Genomic DNA, 14296 nt, shown 5'->3' with positions numbered 1-14296 from the left:
ACAAGTGGATGAATCGTGAAACCATTATGCTATTCATGGTCTCTGTGAATAAAGCCAGTCACAGAAACCATATATTATGCATTTGTATGGAACATACAGAACAGGAACATCTAGAGAGACCAAGAATAGTGATTATTAACTGCTTGTGGGGTGGGGGGTGTGGGAGAGAGGGGAATAAAAAATGGGTGGGAGATGATAACAGTTGAAGGGTAGAGGACTTGCTTTTGAGATGAGAGAACGGAAACTTTTACTGTGGTAACGGTTGCATATATCTGTGAATATACTGAAAATCCTACAGTCATTCACCTGTGTGCTTTCAGTGGGTGAACTCTGTGGTAAAAATCATACACATCAGGATGATTCTATTGGACCTTTCCCTCGCCCCCTTTGCCACTACATTATTTTGACCCATTATGATTCATGTCCTGCCTTATTTAAAACTAATTTCTCAGGATCAGTTTCCCAGGAGTACTATTGCCTCCTAGGTCCAAGTTTTGGACCTGATCAGAGTTTATTTTTGTAATTTTAATACAATACATCCTTGCTGTGGAGTGTCCTGGGATAAAGGAAGATGAGGATGAGTGGCGGGCAAGTGAGTTAGCTTTTGAGCCCGAGCAGATTAAGATATTTGTCAGAAGATTCAAAGACAATTGTGTGTTCTGTCTTCTGCCCTGGTGCCCCTTTTCTTCTCTTAGTTTGTCTTGCTGACTGTCTCATTTCTACAGCTTCCTTTGTATGGTTCTAAAAGGAATTTTAACAAACCACACTTAGATTCCATTTCAAAGTTTCCTTTCCCTTTCCTCAGCATATCATAACGGAACACTGTATTTAAGAATGGGACACAGTTGAAAAAAGTGCTTTCTATTGTCGTATCCAGGATCAAGTTCCATATTCTTGATATTTTCCTTGTTTGAAAAGACTTTTTAAAAAAGATTATGAAGTCGGCAGTAGCACAATTTAAGAAGAAAATTTCTTGTAAAAAATATAGTTAATATTGCTAGTCTTCTCTTTCTCTGCCACCATAGCAAATAAAAGTTGTTAGAAAACCATCACATGGAGAACGGAAATTACCAGGAACTTCCCCCAGAAGAGCGTGCCTGCTAATTTGCTTCAGTTGTGTCTGACTCTAAGCCCTCATGGACAGTATGCTTATTTGTCCCTGTATCCCTACTGAAGGGTTTGAAGGATGTCCACGTTGTCATCACAGACCCGCTGTACGTAGGCGCAAGCATTTGTCTGCGGTTCCTTCTTTCGGCCCTGAGCGCCCAACCACTCAGGATGCCTAAGGATGAGCCAGTGCAGCTGAAAGCTAATTCGAGGCCCTGGTCATCACCCCCAGGGCTCGGGGCAGAATGCTGTACTCCGAAGGGCTTCTGCCCGCGAGCCTCAGGGATACCCAACGGTCTCTCACCTGGCTCTGCTTCCTGCGCCCCGGCCCAGCCATGTTCCTACTCCTTGCAGGGCTTGCTGCGTTTGGAGGGCTGCTCGCCAGCCAAGGTAAGACTTCGGAGCCTCAACTTCCTTCTCCCTCTCTGGGTACTGAGCAGAGCTGGGATCTTCCTGGGGAGCAATTTCTGTAGCTCTAGGATACCTGCCGCCCCTTCCTGGGATTCTCTGATGGTGCCTTCCTTCCACCCTCAGCCACCCCCGGACCAGGATAGGGGATGGAAGATGTTAGCCAAGGATGCAATGTCTCAGCCGCTGAAGGTCTTTCTGGGCCACCCACTCTGTAGCCAGAGGACTTAGCTAGGTTCGGTACTGCCGTGTCTTTATTCCTCAGAGACCCCAGGGAAAGGCTTCAGCGTGGTTCTGGAACCCAACAGGATGGTCCTGCAGCATTATATCTGTTCTCTGTTCATTTGTTTGTTTCCTCGCCATTTTCAGTGGGCCACTGAAAATCTGGTGAAATCTGTGGACCAAGCAGGAGGGTGGACACACGTAGATAGATTTACAATTGTAGACCCCCACCATGGACTCAAAGCTTAAGAATCCATGCTTGTCTTAGAGGACTGTTGCAAAAAATAATCCCATTTTCTTACTGCAGATTCTGAGGGAGTGTTCCTATATGTCACAGTTCCACAGAAGATAAGGTCAAATGAGAGTGAAGATTGGGAGAAGCAGGTAAATGATCAAGAATGTTAGTTTTAAAGATGGAGTGAAGGAATAATTTAGGAGTGTGGGATGGACATGTACACACTGCTCTATTTAAAATGGATAAGCAACAAGGACCTATAGTATGTATGGCACAGGAAACTCTGCTCAATATTTTGTGGCAGCCTGGATGGGAGGGGAGTTTGGGGGAGAATGGATACAGGTATATATATATATGACTGAATCCCTTTGCTGTCCATCATGAAACTCTCACAACATTGTTAATTGGCTATGCTGCAATATAAAATAAAAAGTTAAAGAGTATCAGTTTTATAATTTAAAATTTTAAGACTCTTTATTTACCTTTGCATTGAATCAGATCATACTGATTTGTATTTGCTTGCAAAGCCACATATTTTTATTGCTAATTCCTAGGCCCTTCCCTTCATCTCTCAGGCTCTTCTGAAGCACTTGTTCACAATTTTCAAGAAATATTAAATACTATTGATGAATCATACTGGTAGAAATAAACAACATTAATTAACTGTGACAATGGTTCAGACTGCAATGTATGGAAAGAAAACATTATTAATGGCCACAGTTAAAGTGATAGAACAAATGGTTTTAAGCAAAATTTAGACCTGCAAATTTGACCCAGAAGCATCAGACTTACTAGAAATAATGGCCAAATAAAAAGAAAATTAAAAATATCACATTTGCCTGAAATGTGATATTATTTAAATAACTGAAGTAAACAACTTGAAGTTTAAAGTGATAGATATTACATATATTGACAATGAAAGCATGTCAGTAAATATTAATTGGAAAAAGAATTTGAAAAATGTGCACTACTACTAAAAACTGATTAAATTGAAGACATTCCATCTTGAATATTTTCCTGATTAAAACTATTTTAAATTGGCATAGTTATGCTGTTTTAGATTGCCGACCAGAAACTAGAAGTCATAATACAGGGGTTTAGATTTCCATATGGTTAAGAAATGGGGTCAATATATAGAAACCCTGAGAAAATGCTTTCAGTTTGAAGGAACAATTTTTGAAATGAGTTAAGTAAAAAAATTAAGACTCCAATAACTCTATTTTGACATACAGTATTAGAATATATTATGATTATGTTCTACTACTGAAAAATTATAATAAAAACTAAATGTATAAAATTGTACTTGAAAATCATAATAAAATTTCCTTTAGAGAAGTTTTTTTTATACTACTCTCATTTAATTCTCACATTAACCTTTTGAAATATTTTATATATATTTTCATATATATATGTGAGAAAGGATTACAGATGTTAAAGCAGTCAGAGTTATCAGTTTTAGGACATGGAGTCATGACTTTAATTTATGAATATTTTTCCATTAAGAGTAAACTACATACTGTTGAAAAAATATTTGGATTTAAGCTTTTTTTTTCTGATTTGCTTCCATTTGTATGTATATTGTCATTGCATGATCACTTTAAACTTCAAGTTGTTCACTTGTTCCACAGTTATGTCAAAGTATATAGCGACGATGCAGGATGTGAAATGTGCAGTGTCTGCCTACATGTTTTTAAATCTATCTGTGTTTCATTACTGGTAATTGGTCTGTTCGCATTTTCTATTTTTTCCTGGTTCAGCCTTGGGATTTGTACCTTTCTAAGAATTTATATGCAGAGTACATCATGAGAAACGCTAAACTGGAAGAAACACAAGCTGGAGTCAAGACTGCTGGGAGAAATCTCAATAACCTCAGATATGCAGATGACACCACCCTTATGGCAGAAAGTGAAGAGGAACTAAAAAGCCTCTTGATGAAAGTGAAAGAGGAGAGTGAAAAAGTTGGCTTAAAGCTCAACATTCAGAAAACAAAGATCATGGCATCTGGTCCCATCACTTCATGGGAAACAGATGGGGAAACAGTGGAAACAGTGTCAGACTTTATTTTTGGGGGGTCCAAAATCACTGCAGATGGTGATTGTAGCCATGAAATTAAAAGATGCTTACTCCTTGGAAGAAAAGTTATGACCAACCTAGATAGCATATTCAAAAGCAGAGACATTACTTTGCCAACTAAGGTCCGTCTAGTCAAGGCTATGGGTTTTCTAGTAGTCTTGTATGGATGTTAGAGTTGGACTGTGAAGAAGGCTGAGCACCAAAGAATTGATGCTTTTGAACTGTGGTGTTGGAGAAGACTCTTGAGAGTCCCTTGGACTGCAAGGAGATCCAACCAGTCCATTCTGAAGGAGACCAGCCCCAGGATTTCTTTGGAAGGAATGATGCTAAAGCTGAAACTCCAGTACTCTGGCCACCTCATGCGAAGAGTTGACTCATTGGAAAAGACTCTGATGCTGGGAGGGATTGGGGGCAGGAGAAGAAAGGGACAACCGAGGATGAGATGGCTGGATGGCATCACGGACTCGATGGACTTGAGTCTGAGTGAACTCCGGGAGTTGGTGATGGAATCCTGGCGTGCTGCGATTCATGGGGTCGCAAAGAGTCGGACACGACTGAGGGACTGAACTGAACTGAACTGAAGAATTAATCCATTTCATCTAGGTTGTCCATTTTCTTAACTTATAGCTGTTAATACTTTTTTATGGTCTTCCCTGGTGGCTCAGTGGTAAAGAACCCTCCTGCCAATTCAGTCCCTGGGTCAGGAAGATCCTCTGGAGAAGGAGATAACAACCCATTCCAATATTCTCGCCTGGGCAATCCCATGGATTGAGGAGCAAAGGAGATTGACATGACTTAGTAACTAAGCAACAACAGTAGTCTCTTCAGTTCAGTTCAGTTCAGTCGCTCAGTCATGTCCAACTCTCTGCGACCGTGTGAATCACAGCATGCTAGGCTTCCCTGTCCATCACCATCTCCCGGAGTTCACTCAAACTCATGTCCATCGAGTCGGTGATGCCATCCAGCCATCTCATCCTCCGTTGTCTCCTTCTCCTCCTGCCCCTAAATCCCTCCCAGCATCAGGGTCTTTTCCAATGAGTCAACTCTTTGCATGAGGTGGCCAAAGTACTGGAGTTTCAGCTTTAGCATCATTCCTTCCAAAGAACACCCAGGACTGATCTCCTTTAGGATGGACTGGTTGGATCTCCTTGCAGTCCAAGGGACTCTCAAGAGTCTTCTCCAACACCACAGTTCAAAAGCATCAATTCTTCGGCGCTCAGCTTTCTTCACGGTCCAACTCTCACATCCATACATGACCACTGGAGAAACCATAGCCTTGACTAGACAGACCTTTGTTGGTAAAGTAATGTCTCTGTTTTTTAAGATGCTGTCTAGGTTGGTCATAACTTTCCTTCCAAGGAAAGCATCTTTCTTTCCAAGGAGTAAGTATCTTTTAATTTCATGGCTACAATCACCATCTGCAGTGATTTTGGAGCCTCCTAAAATTAAGTCTGACACTATTTCCACTGTTTTCCCATCTATTTGCCATGAAGTGATGGGACCAGATGCCATGATCTTAGTTTTTGGGACATTGAGCTTTAAGCCAACTCTTTCACTCTCCACTTTCACTTTCATCAAGAGGCTTTTTAGTTCCTCTTCACTTTCTGCCCTAAGAGTGGTGTCATCTGAATATCTGAGGCTATTGATATTTCTCCCAGAAATCTTGATTCCCGCTAGTCCTTCCTTCAGCCCAGCGTTTCTCATGATGTACTCTGCATATAAGTTAAATAAGCAGGGTGACAATATACAGCCTTGATGTACTCCTTTTCCTTTTTGGAACCAGTCTGTTGTTCCATGTCCAGTTCTAACTTATGGTCGTCTATATTTCTGTGATGTCAGTTTTCATTTCTGATTTTATTAATTTGGCCCCTCTTTCTATTCTTTTTTTTTTGGATGAGTCTTACTATAGCCTTGTAATATTGTTTGGAATCACAGAGTGTGATGTCTCTGGCTTTGCTTTTCTTTTTCAAGATTGTTATAGCTATTAATGTTCTGTTTTAGGATTGTTTTCTCTATTTCTGTGAAAAATGACATTGGAATTTTCATAAGGATGCATTGACTCTATAAATCACTTTGAGTGGTATGGAAAAGTATTATTTCCTTCAACTCGTAGACATAGATTATCTGTTTCTTCTCTAATTTTATTCATGATTGCTTTTTAGTTTTCAGTGTGTACGTTTTTCGTCTCCTTTTATTCTTTTGTTCTTATTGCAAATGGGATTAGTTTCCTATTTTTCTTTCTAGTAGTTCATTGTTGCTGCTGCCAAGTCACTTCAGTCATGTCCGACCCTGTGCGACCCCAGAGATGGCCACCCACCAGGCTCTGCTGTCCCTGGGATTCTCCAGGCAAGAACACTGGAGTGTGTTGCCACTTCCTTTTCCAATGTATGAAAGTGAAAAGTGAAAGAAGTCGCTTAGTCGTGTCCAACTCTTTGCAGCACCATGGACTGCAGCCTACCAGGCTCCTCCGTCCATGGGATTTTCCAGGCAAGAGTACTGGAGTGGGGTGCCATTGTTAAGTGTATATAAACAACACTTATTTTTGTATTTTGGCCTTATGTCTTAAAACTTTTCTGAATTCATGTATTCTGATAGCTTTTTGGCATTGTCTTTAGGAATTTTTGTACATGTGAACATGTCATCTGCAGACACAATGTTACTTCTTTCACCCCTTTTGTTTTCTCTGTTTAAGGGAAGCTCCTGTAACTAGGTGATTTCCTAGCCTTTCTTCCAGTGCCTCTGTATAAAGTGGGGCAATATATGTGGACAAATTCCATTGAGGGAGAATTGGAGAGTTAATTTTATAATATTCATTGGAATGAATCAGAGCAAGAAAGCACAGGGAATGCCTTCACATCTGTCCAAGTTCCCAGATGACGACTCTTTATGTACCCAGTCAGTTGCCAAATACAAGTTATTTAGAAGCTCAGCCCCTAGGCAGCAGCCTGGGAAGTATGTACTCAAATCCTTTTCACAGAGAACTTGGGACTTTTATGTTTTTTCCTGTTCCATCTGCCTTGAGCCCAGGAAAATAATCCTGGGATGTGCTTGCATTTCTGTATAAACATCTTCTCTTAAGAAGATTCTCAGTCAGTCAGTTCAGTTGTTCAGTCATGTCCAACTCTTTGCGACCCCATGAATCACAGCACGCCAGGCCTCCCTGTCCATCACCAACTCCCGGAGTTCACTCAGACTCGCATCCATCGAGTCAGTGATGCCATCCAGCCATCTCATCCTCTGTCATCCCCTTTTCCTCCTGACCCCAATCCTTCCCAGCATCAGAGTCTTTTCCAATGAGTCAACTCTTCACACGAGGTAGCCAAAGTACTGGAGTTTCAGCTTTAGCATCATTCCTTCCAAAGAACACCCAGGGCTGATCTCCTTTAGAGCGGACTGGCTGGATCTCCTTGCAGTCCAAGGAACTCTCAACAGTCTTATCCAACACCACAGTTCAAAAGCATCAGTACTTCAACACTCAGCTTTCTTCACAGTCCAACTCTCACATACATACATGACTACTGGAAAAACCATAGCCTTGACTAGATGGACCTTTGTTGGCAAAGTAATGTCTCTGCTTTTCATTATGCTATCTAGGTTGGTCATAACTTTTCTTCCAAGGAGTAAGCGTCTTTTAATTTCATGGCTGCAGTCACCATCTGCAGTGATTTTGGAGCCCCCCAAAATAAAGTCTGACACCGTTTCCACTGTTTCCCCATCTATTTCCCATGAAGTGATGGGACCAGATGCCATGATCTTCGTTTTCTGAATGTTGAGCTTTAAGCCAACTTTTTCACTCTCCTCTTTCACTTTCATCAAGAGGCTTTTTAGTTCCTCTTCACTTTCTGCCATAAGGGTGGTGTTATCTGTATATCTGAGGTTATTGAGAGTTCTCCCAGCAACTGATTGATTCCAGCTTGTGTTTCTTCCAGCCCAGCGTTTCTCATGATATACTCTGTGTATAAGTTAAATAAGCAGGGTGACGATTTACAGCCTTGATGTACTCCTTTTCCTATTTGGAACCAGTCTGTTGTTCCATGTCCAGTTCTAACTGTTGTTTCCTGACCTGCATATAGGTTTCTCAAGAGGCAGGTCAGGTGGTCTGGTATTCCCATCACTTTCAGAATTTTCCACAGTTTATTGTGATCCACACAGTAAAAGGCTTTGGCATAGTCAATAAAGCAGAAATAGATATTTTTCTGAAACTCTCTTGCTTTTTCCATGATCCAGCAGAAGTTCGCAATTTGATCTCTGGTTCCTCTGCCTTTTCTAAAACCAGCTTGAACATCAGGAAGTTCACCATTCCCATATTGCTGAAGCCTGGCTTGGAGAATTTTGAGCATTGCTTTACTAGCATGTGAGATGAGTGCAATTGTGCGGTAGTTTGAGCATTCTTTGGCATTGGCTTTCTTTGGAATTGGAATGAAAATGGACCTTTCCCAGTCCTGTGGTGACTGCTGAGTTTTCCAAATTTGCTGGCATATTGAGTGCAGCACTTTCACAGCATCATCTTCTAGGATTTGAAATAGCTGAACTGGAATTCCATCACTCCACTAGCTTTGTTCATAGTGATGTTTCCTAAGGCCCACTTGACTTCACATTCCAGGATATCTGGCTCTAGGTGAGTGATCATACCATCGTGATTGTCTCAGTCATGAAGATCTTTTTTGTACAGTTCTTCTGTGTATTCTTTCCATCTCTTCTTAATATCTTTTGCTTCTGTTAGGTCTATACCATTTCTGTCCTTTATCAAGCCCATCTTTGCATGAAATATTCCCTTGGTATCTCTAATTTTCTTGAAGAGATCTCCAGTCTTTCCCATTTTGTTGTTTTCCTCTATTTCTTTGCATTGATGGCTGAGGAAAACTTTCTTATCTCTTCTTGCTATTCTTTGAAACTCTGCATTCAAATGCTTATATCTTTCCTTTTCTCCTTTGCTTTTCACTTGTCTTCTTTTCACATTTATTTGTAAGGCCTCCCCAGACAGCCATTTTGCTTTTTTGCATTTCTTTTCCATGGGGATGGTCTTGATCCCTGTCTCCTGTACAATATCACGAACCTCATTCCATAGTTCATCAGGCAGTCTATCTATCAGATCTAGTCCCTTAAATCTATTTCTTACTTCCACTGTATAATCATAAGGGATTTGATTTAGGTCATACCTGAATGGTCTAGTGGGAACCTATAAATACTGACCCTGTCAGATTTCAGATTTGGGTTATATGGGATCCAAACGTTCAGGTGGCAGCCTTAAAAGTTGAGGTCGCATTGCCAATATTTTCTAAGTAGAAATGGAATATAGACTTAGAAATTGTGAATTGCTATATTATATATACATAACATATAATATTATACATTAGTATGTGTGAGTGTGTGTGTGTGAGTCACTCAGTCATGTCTGAGTCTTTGTGACCCCATGGACTAGCCCACCAGTAGGCTCCTCTGTCCATGGGATTCTCCAGGAAAGAGTACTGGAGCGGGTTGCCATTTCCTTCTTTAGGGAATCTTCCCAACACAGGCATCAAACTCGGGTCTCCTGCATTGCATGTGGATTCTTTACTGCTGAGCCCCCAGAAACATCAGTATACTTCAATTAAAAAAAAAAAATGAGATTCTCATTGTATAGAGAAGCTCCTATTAGGAAGAAACTGGAGACTTAATTTTCTTGTTGAATTGAGCAAAGAGTGGGGGAGGGTAGTCAGGGGAAGTGCCCACCAGCCCTTTCAGGCTGGTATCCCTAATAGCAGTATCCTGGCAGTATCCCTAATAGTGCACAGGTGTAGTCTGATTTGAAGCTGGACCTTCAAGCTCCAACTGAGAATGTGAGTAGTCAAACCCCTTCCAGGAAGAAAGTGAGAGCTGGGTGCTTTGACCTGCTCCATCTATAATGCACCTGGGAATAACCATGAGATGTGCTCATGGGCACATGAAAAATCTGCTTCTTTGTTTAATGGGAGACTCATGGATGCCAAGTCCCACTGGCTGTCTGAACTCGGCTACTTGGAAACCAGTCCCTTGGGTGGCAGCCTTAAAAGTTGTGCTGCTGAGTGGACCTAGAGATTGTCGTACTGAGAGAAGTAAGTCAGACAGAGAAGAAACATCATATGACACCCCTTATACGTGGAATCTAAAAAGAAACAATACAAATGAATTTGCGAAACAGAAAGAGACTCACAGACTTAGAGATAAGGACAGGGATAAGGATGAGGGGAAGGGATAGTTAGGGAGTTTGGGATGGGCTGTACACACTGCTATATTTAAAATGAATAACCAACAAGGATCTACTGTATAGCACATGGAACTCTGCTTAATGTTCTGTGGCAACCTGGATGGCAGGTGAGTTTACAGGAGAATGGATACATGTATATATAAGGTTGATTCCCTTTGATGTACACCTGAAACTACCACAACATTGTTAATCAGCTATGCCTGCTTTGTTGCTTGTTGCATCTCTTTGCAACCCCATGGGCTGTAGTCTGCCAGGCTCCTCTGTCCATGGGATTTCCTAGACAAGAATCCTGGAGTTTATTGCCATTACCTTTTCTAGAGGATCTTCTTGACCCATGGATCAAACCTGGGTCTTCTGCACAGCAGGCGGATTCTTTGCCATCTGAACTACCAGGGAAGCCCTAATTGGCTATACTCCAATATAAAATAAAAAGTTTAAAAAAAAAAAAAGTGTGCTGCTGGATGCCTGGTCCAAACCTTTTGGTGCTGAGGGAGATACTGAAAATTGGGGCTTCTCTCCTGATTGGAGCCTATTTTGCCAGGGCTGGGTTTTATGGTGTGTGTGTTCAGCCTTTCCTGCCCTTTTGTGTGGTGGATATTTTCTCAGTCATCCAGTATTGAGGAGCCACTCTGCTACTTCCTGGATTTCTCTCAGAGGCAATTGACCCATGCAAAGCTTATATTTGATATACCTGTGGGAGGAAGATAAGACCAGAGCCTCTTATCCTGTCATCCGGTTTATTTCATGTTCCTGGGTATATTTATTTTTGATTGGATTAACACTGCTAATTCCATTTGGTTGATTGCTTAACTTTGTGATTTTCCCTTAAAATGTACTATACTTTGTTTTGGCAGGCAGTTAGGTTACCTATTGGTTACCTAACCAGTTCGAAAATGTCGTGCTTGTAATGTCTTTGGTGAGGCTTCCTTGGTGGCTCAGTGGTGAAGAATCTGCTTGCAGTGCAGGAGACTCGGGTTTAATACCTGGGTCAGGAAGATACCCTTGAGAAGGAAATAACAAACTGTTCTAGTATTCTTGCCTGGGAAATCCCATGGACAGAGAAGCCTAGCGGGCTACAGTCTATGGGGTCGTAAAGAATGAGACACGACTGAGCAACTAAACCACATTGTCTTTAGGATGAATGTCTCGAGTAACCCTGACTCTAGTTTCTGGGTTTCTAGGTTAGTTTCTCCTTAACACTAAAATTTGACCCTTCTGTGATCTTTACTGAATGGCATGAGCGTGTTCAGTGACATTTTTCTCCTCTGGTTGGTCAGACCTTGTAAGTCTCCCAGCACTATATGAGCTGTGGGTTTTATTCCTCAGCTCCTCAGTTCTTTGCCCGTGGTGTTGGACAGACCCTAAATTCACAAAGTGATTCCTACCATCTAGTGTTCAGACCATTGAAGAAACTCTACCTCTGAGTATGGGAAAAACCTGTGGCTTCCTTCCAACCAATAGGATATGGCCCAGTAGATGGAGGTACCTCTGAGGATCATATTTGTTAAAGGACAAAGATTGGATTTCGTGCCTGTATCGTTCTTTTACATAAAACATGTTTTGCTAGACATTCTCTCACCCTCCGGACGATGTCTTAAAAGCAGCCTGCTGTACTGTGTACTGTGCACATCTGCTCCTGGACCCCTTCCCATCAAGGTGATGAGGACCACTATAGCTTAGTCCCTGGAGTCTCACAGCTCGTATTGCTTGAGCCGCAGCATTCTTCCCTTGCTTCCTTCTCTTAGCTCTGTCTTTAGCTTATATGTGAAGCATTGCAAAGTGGCTCTAGTGTTTGAGAGTGTGTATTTATGTATTTATAAACATGTTACTGTTTCATTGTATTTGGTGTAGCATGTAAGCCTACAGTCATGCCTCATTTATTTTGGCTAAAAATGAGTATGTTTTTTATACACATAAACAGTAAAATCTAGCATTAATACATAGTAAAGTTATATTTCTTCAAAATATAGCTTTCATCTCTTGTTTTCAAAAGCCATTCCCTACATTTATCACCCTCATCCTGAATTTATTTAAAAATTTAAAATTCTTGCTAGTTAGAACAAAATAGTCTGAAGGATATATGCTTTTTAAAAATGGATTGGGTGAGTCTTTTTTGACTTTAGTGAAAAATACTCTTTTATTTATTTCTGATTTACTTAATTACTTTTATTTGCTTTATTTTAGGTGACTTATATCATTACCATTGATAACAAACCATATGCTCTGCATCTCAGAAAACAGTAAGAAATAATTTTCCCTTAAAGCTTAGAACTTACTTTTTAAAAAAATGTTTTTGTACACTATTTAAATTTAAGCATGCAGCAAAATGTAGGTTGTTTAATTAGTTTTTCAGTTTTGGATTCATTAGTTCCTGAATATTAAGTCTATGAGAACTTTGAATTTTTATTTTCCAGCTTGTTAGTTTCAAATAAATCTATGCATTAATAAGTAAGCATTTAAATCCACGACTCAAGAACTGCAAGTTATGTATCAAGTATATCCAGTATACAATCAAACATGTGTATATCATGTGGTTATTGGCAGAAAATTGAACTAGTTGCATACTTTGTGTGGAGGTTTTAATAATATATGTATTTATTTTTAACAACTTTATTTGGTAAATTATGTGTATATACATATAATCATAAAACTCTCAAGTGTATAACTATAAGTTTAATATAGTATCACAATTTTCAACCATAAATCAGTTTTAAAACATTTCGTTCTCCACATTGGACCTGTCATACCATTTCACATTTAATGTCTGTTATCAGCCACTACTCTGGAAAACAAGCAATCTGTTTTCTGTCTCAATCTGTGTTTTTCAACATTTTATATACTCAAATAGCCTCTTTGCCTACATCTTTGAAAATATGGATTTTTAACAACTGTATTTTGTCTGCCTGTATTTTTGTGGTTGAGTAAGGCCTGAGAAAATTTTCTTTACTTAATTCATGACGATTCTCATCTAACTCATGATCATTAAACTCATGTTGGTCTTTAGGGTCACTACCATTCCATAAAAAAATATTCTTTAGTAAGGTCATCAATGATCCTCATGTTTCTAAATGCCCGTTACTTTTTATTCTTCATTTTTCTTGATCATTCAGCGGCATTTTGTATAGCTGAGCAGCATCTCCTCCTTATAACAGTTTCTTCGTTTGGCTTCCAGGACACAGCAGGTCTCTTGGTTTGTCTCTTATCAGTGTATTCAGTCTTTCTCAGATTTTGTTTTGTTTTTTTCTGATTCCACTTCATCTCTCTCATCTTAGGAGTACTCCATGGTGCTATTCTTCAATCCCCCTCTTTTCCCTACCTATACTCAATCACCTGGTTCTTTCATCTGCTTCTATGGGTGTATTGATTACTCCCAAACTTATATCTTTACTGTATTTCTCTTTAGCGAATGCCACATTCGTGTATTTGACTTCTTATTTGATAACCAAGAGTTTGCTGTGATTCTCATATTTAATGTGCCTAAAATATACTTCTGGTCATTTTTCAAAATTTGTCTTTTCCTCAGGGATTTTAGTAAATGGCATGTCTACTTTTTCAGTTTCTCAGAAAAAAAATGTTAGAGTCACTCTTGACATCTTATGTTTTTCTTTTGTTTTCCTCCACATCCAGTGGATTACTAAATCCCATGTGATCGACATTCAAAATGCATTAAACAGAAATCAAACCAATATTTTAAAGTAATCACTAATCAATTAAAAATAAATATTTTTTAAAAATGCATTCAGCAATTGGACCTCCACCACTGCTACAATCCTAGTTCAAGCTACCATCATGTCTTTACTGGATAATAGCCTATCATCCAGCTATTGCAGCCTAGCTGATCACTTTGTTTGTGCTTATCGTCCTACAGTAGGTTCTCAACAGGACATTCAGTCTGATTCTATTAAAATGATAGTCTGATCCTGCACTCTTCCTGCTCAGAATCTCCCAGTGGTGGCTTCTTATTTCTAGGACACCACCTCTTACTATTGTCTCTTGTCTTGTCTCCATAATTCACCACAGGTACT

The 14296-nt window shown here is 39.9% G+C and overlaps 1 protein-coding gene across 1 annotated transcript in view; it reads left to right on the top strand.

Annotated features, from left to right (window-relative positions):
• The first annotated feature begins 1442 nt into the window (after window positions 1-1442).
• ADAM18 (ADAM metallopeptidase domain 18) overlaps window positions 1443-14296 on the top strand; it is a 117782-nt gene continuing 104928 nt past the window's right edge. The window contains exons 1-3 of the mRNA XM_068970500.1: window positions 1443-1497; window positions 2045-2121; window positions 12456-12511. Of these exons, the coding sequence (XP_068826601.1) occupies window positions 1443-1497; window positions 2045-2121; window positions 12456-12511 (188 nt within the window). The remainder of the gene's footprint in view (window positions 1498-2044; window positions 2122-12455; window positions 12512-14296) is intronic.

Source organism: Capricornis sumatraensis, chromosome 4, assembly GCF_032405125.1.
Source record: "Capricornis sumatraensis isolate serow.1 chromosome 4, serow.2, whole genome shotgun sequence".
Taxonomy (NCBI): domain Eukaryota; kingdom Metazoa; phylum Chordata; class Mammalia; order Artiodactyla; family Bovidae; genus Capricornis; species Capricornis sumatraensis.
Note: the sequence above shows the minus strand (reverse complement) of the source record. Positions and strands in the feature narration are given on the sequence as shown.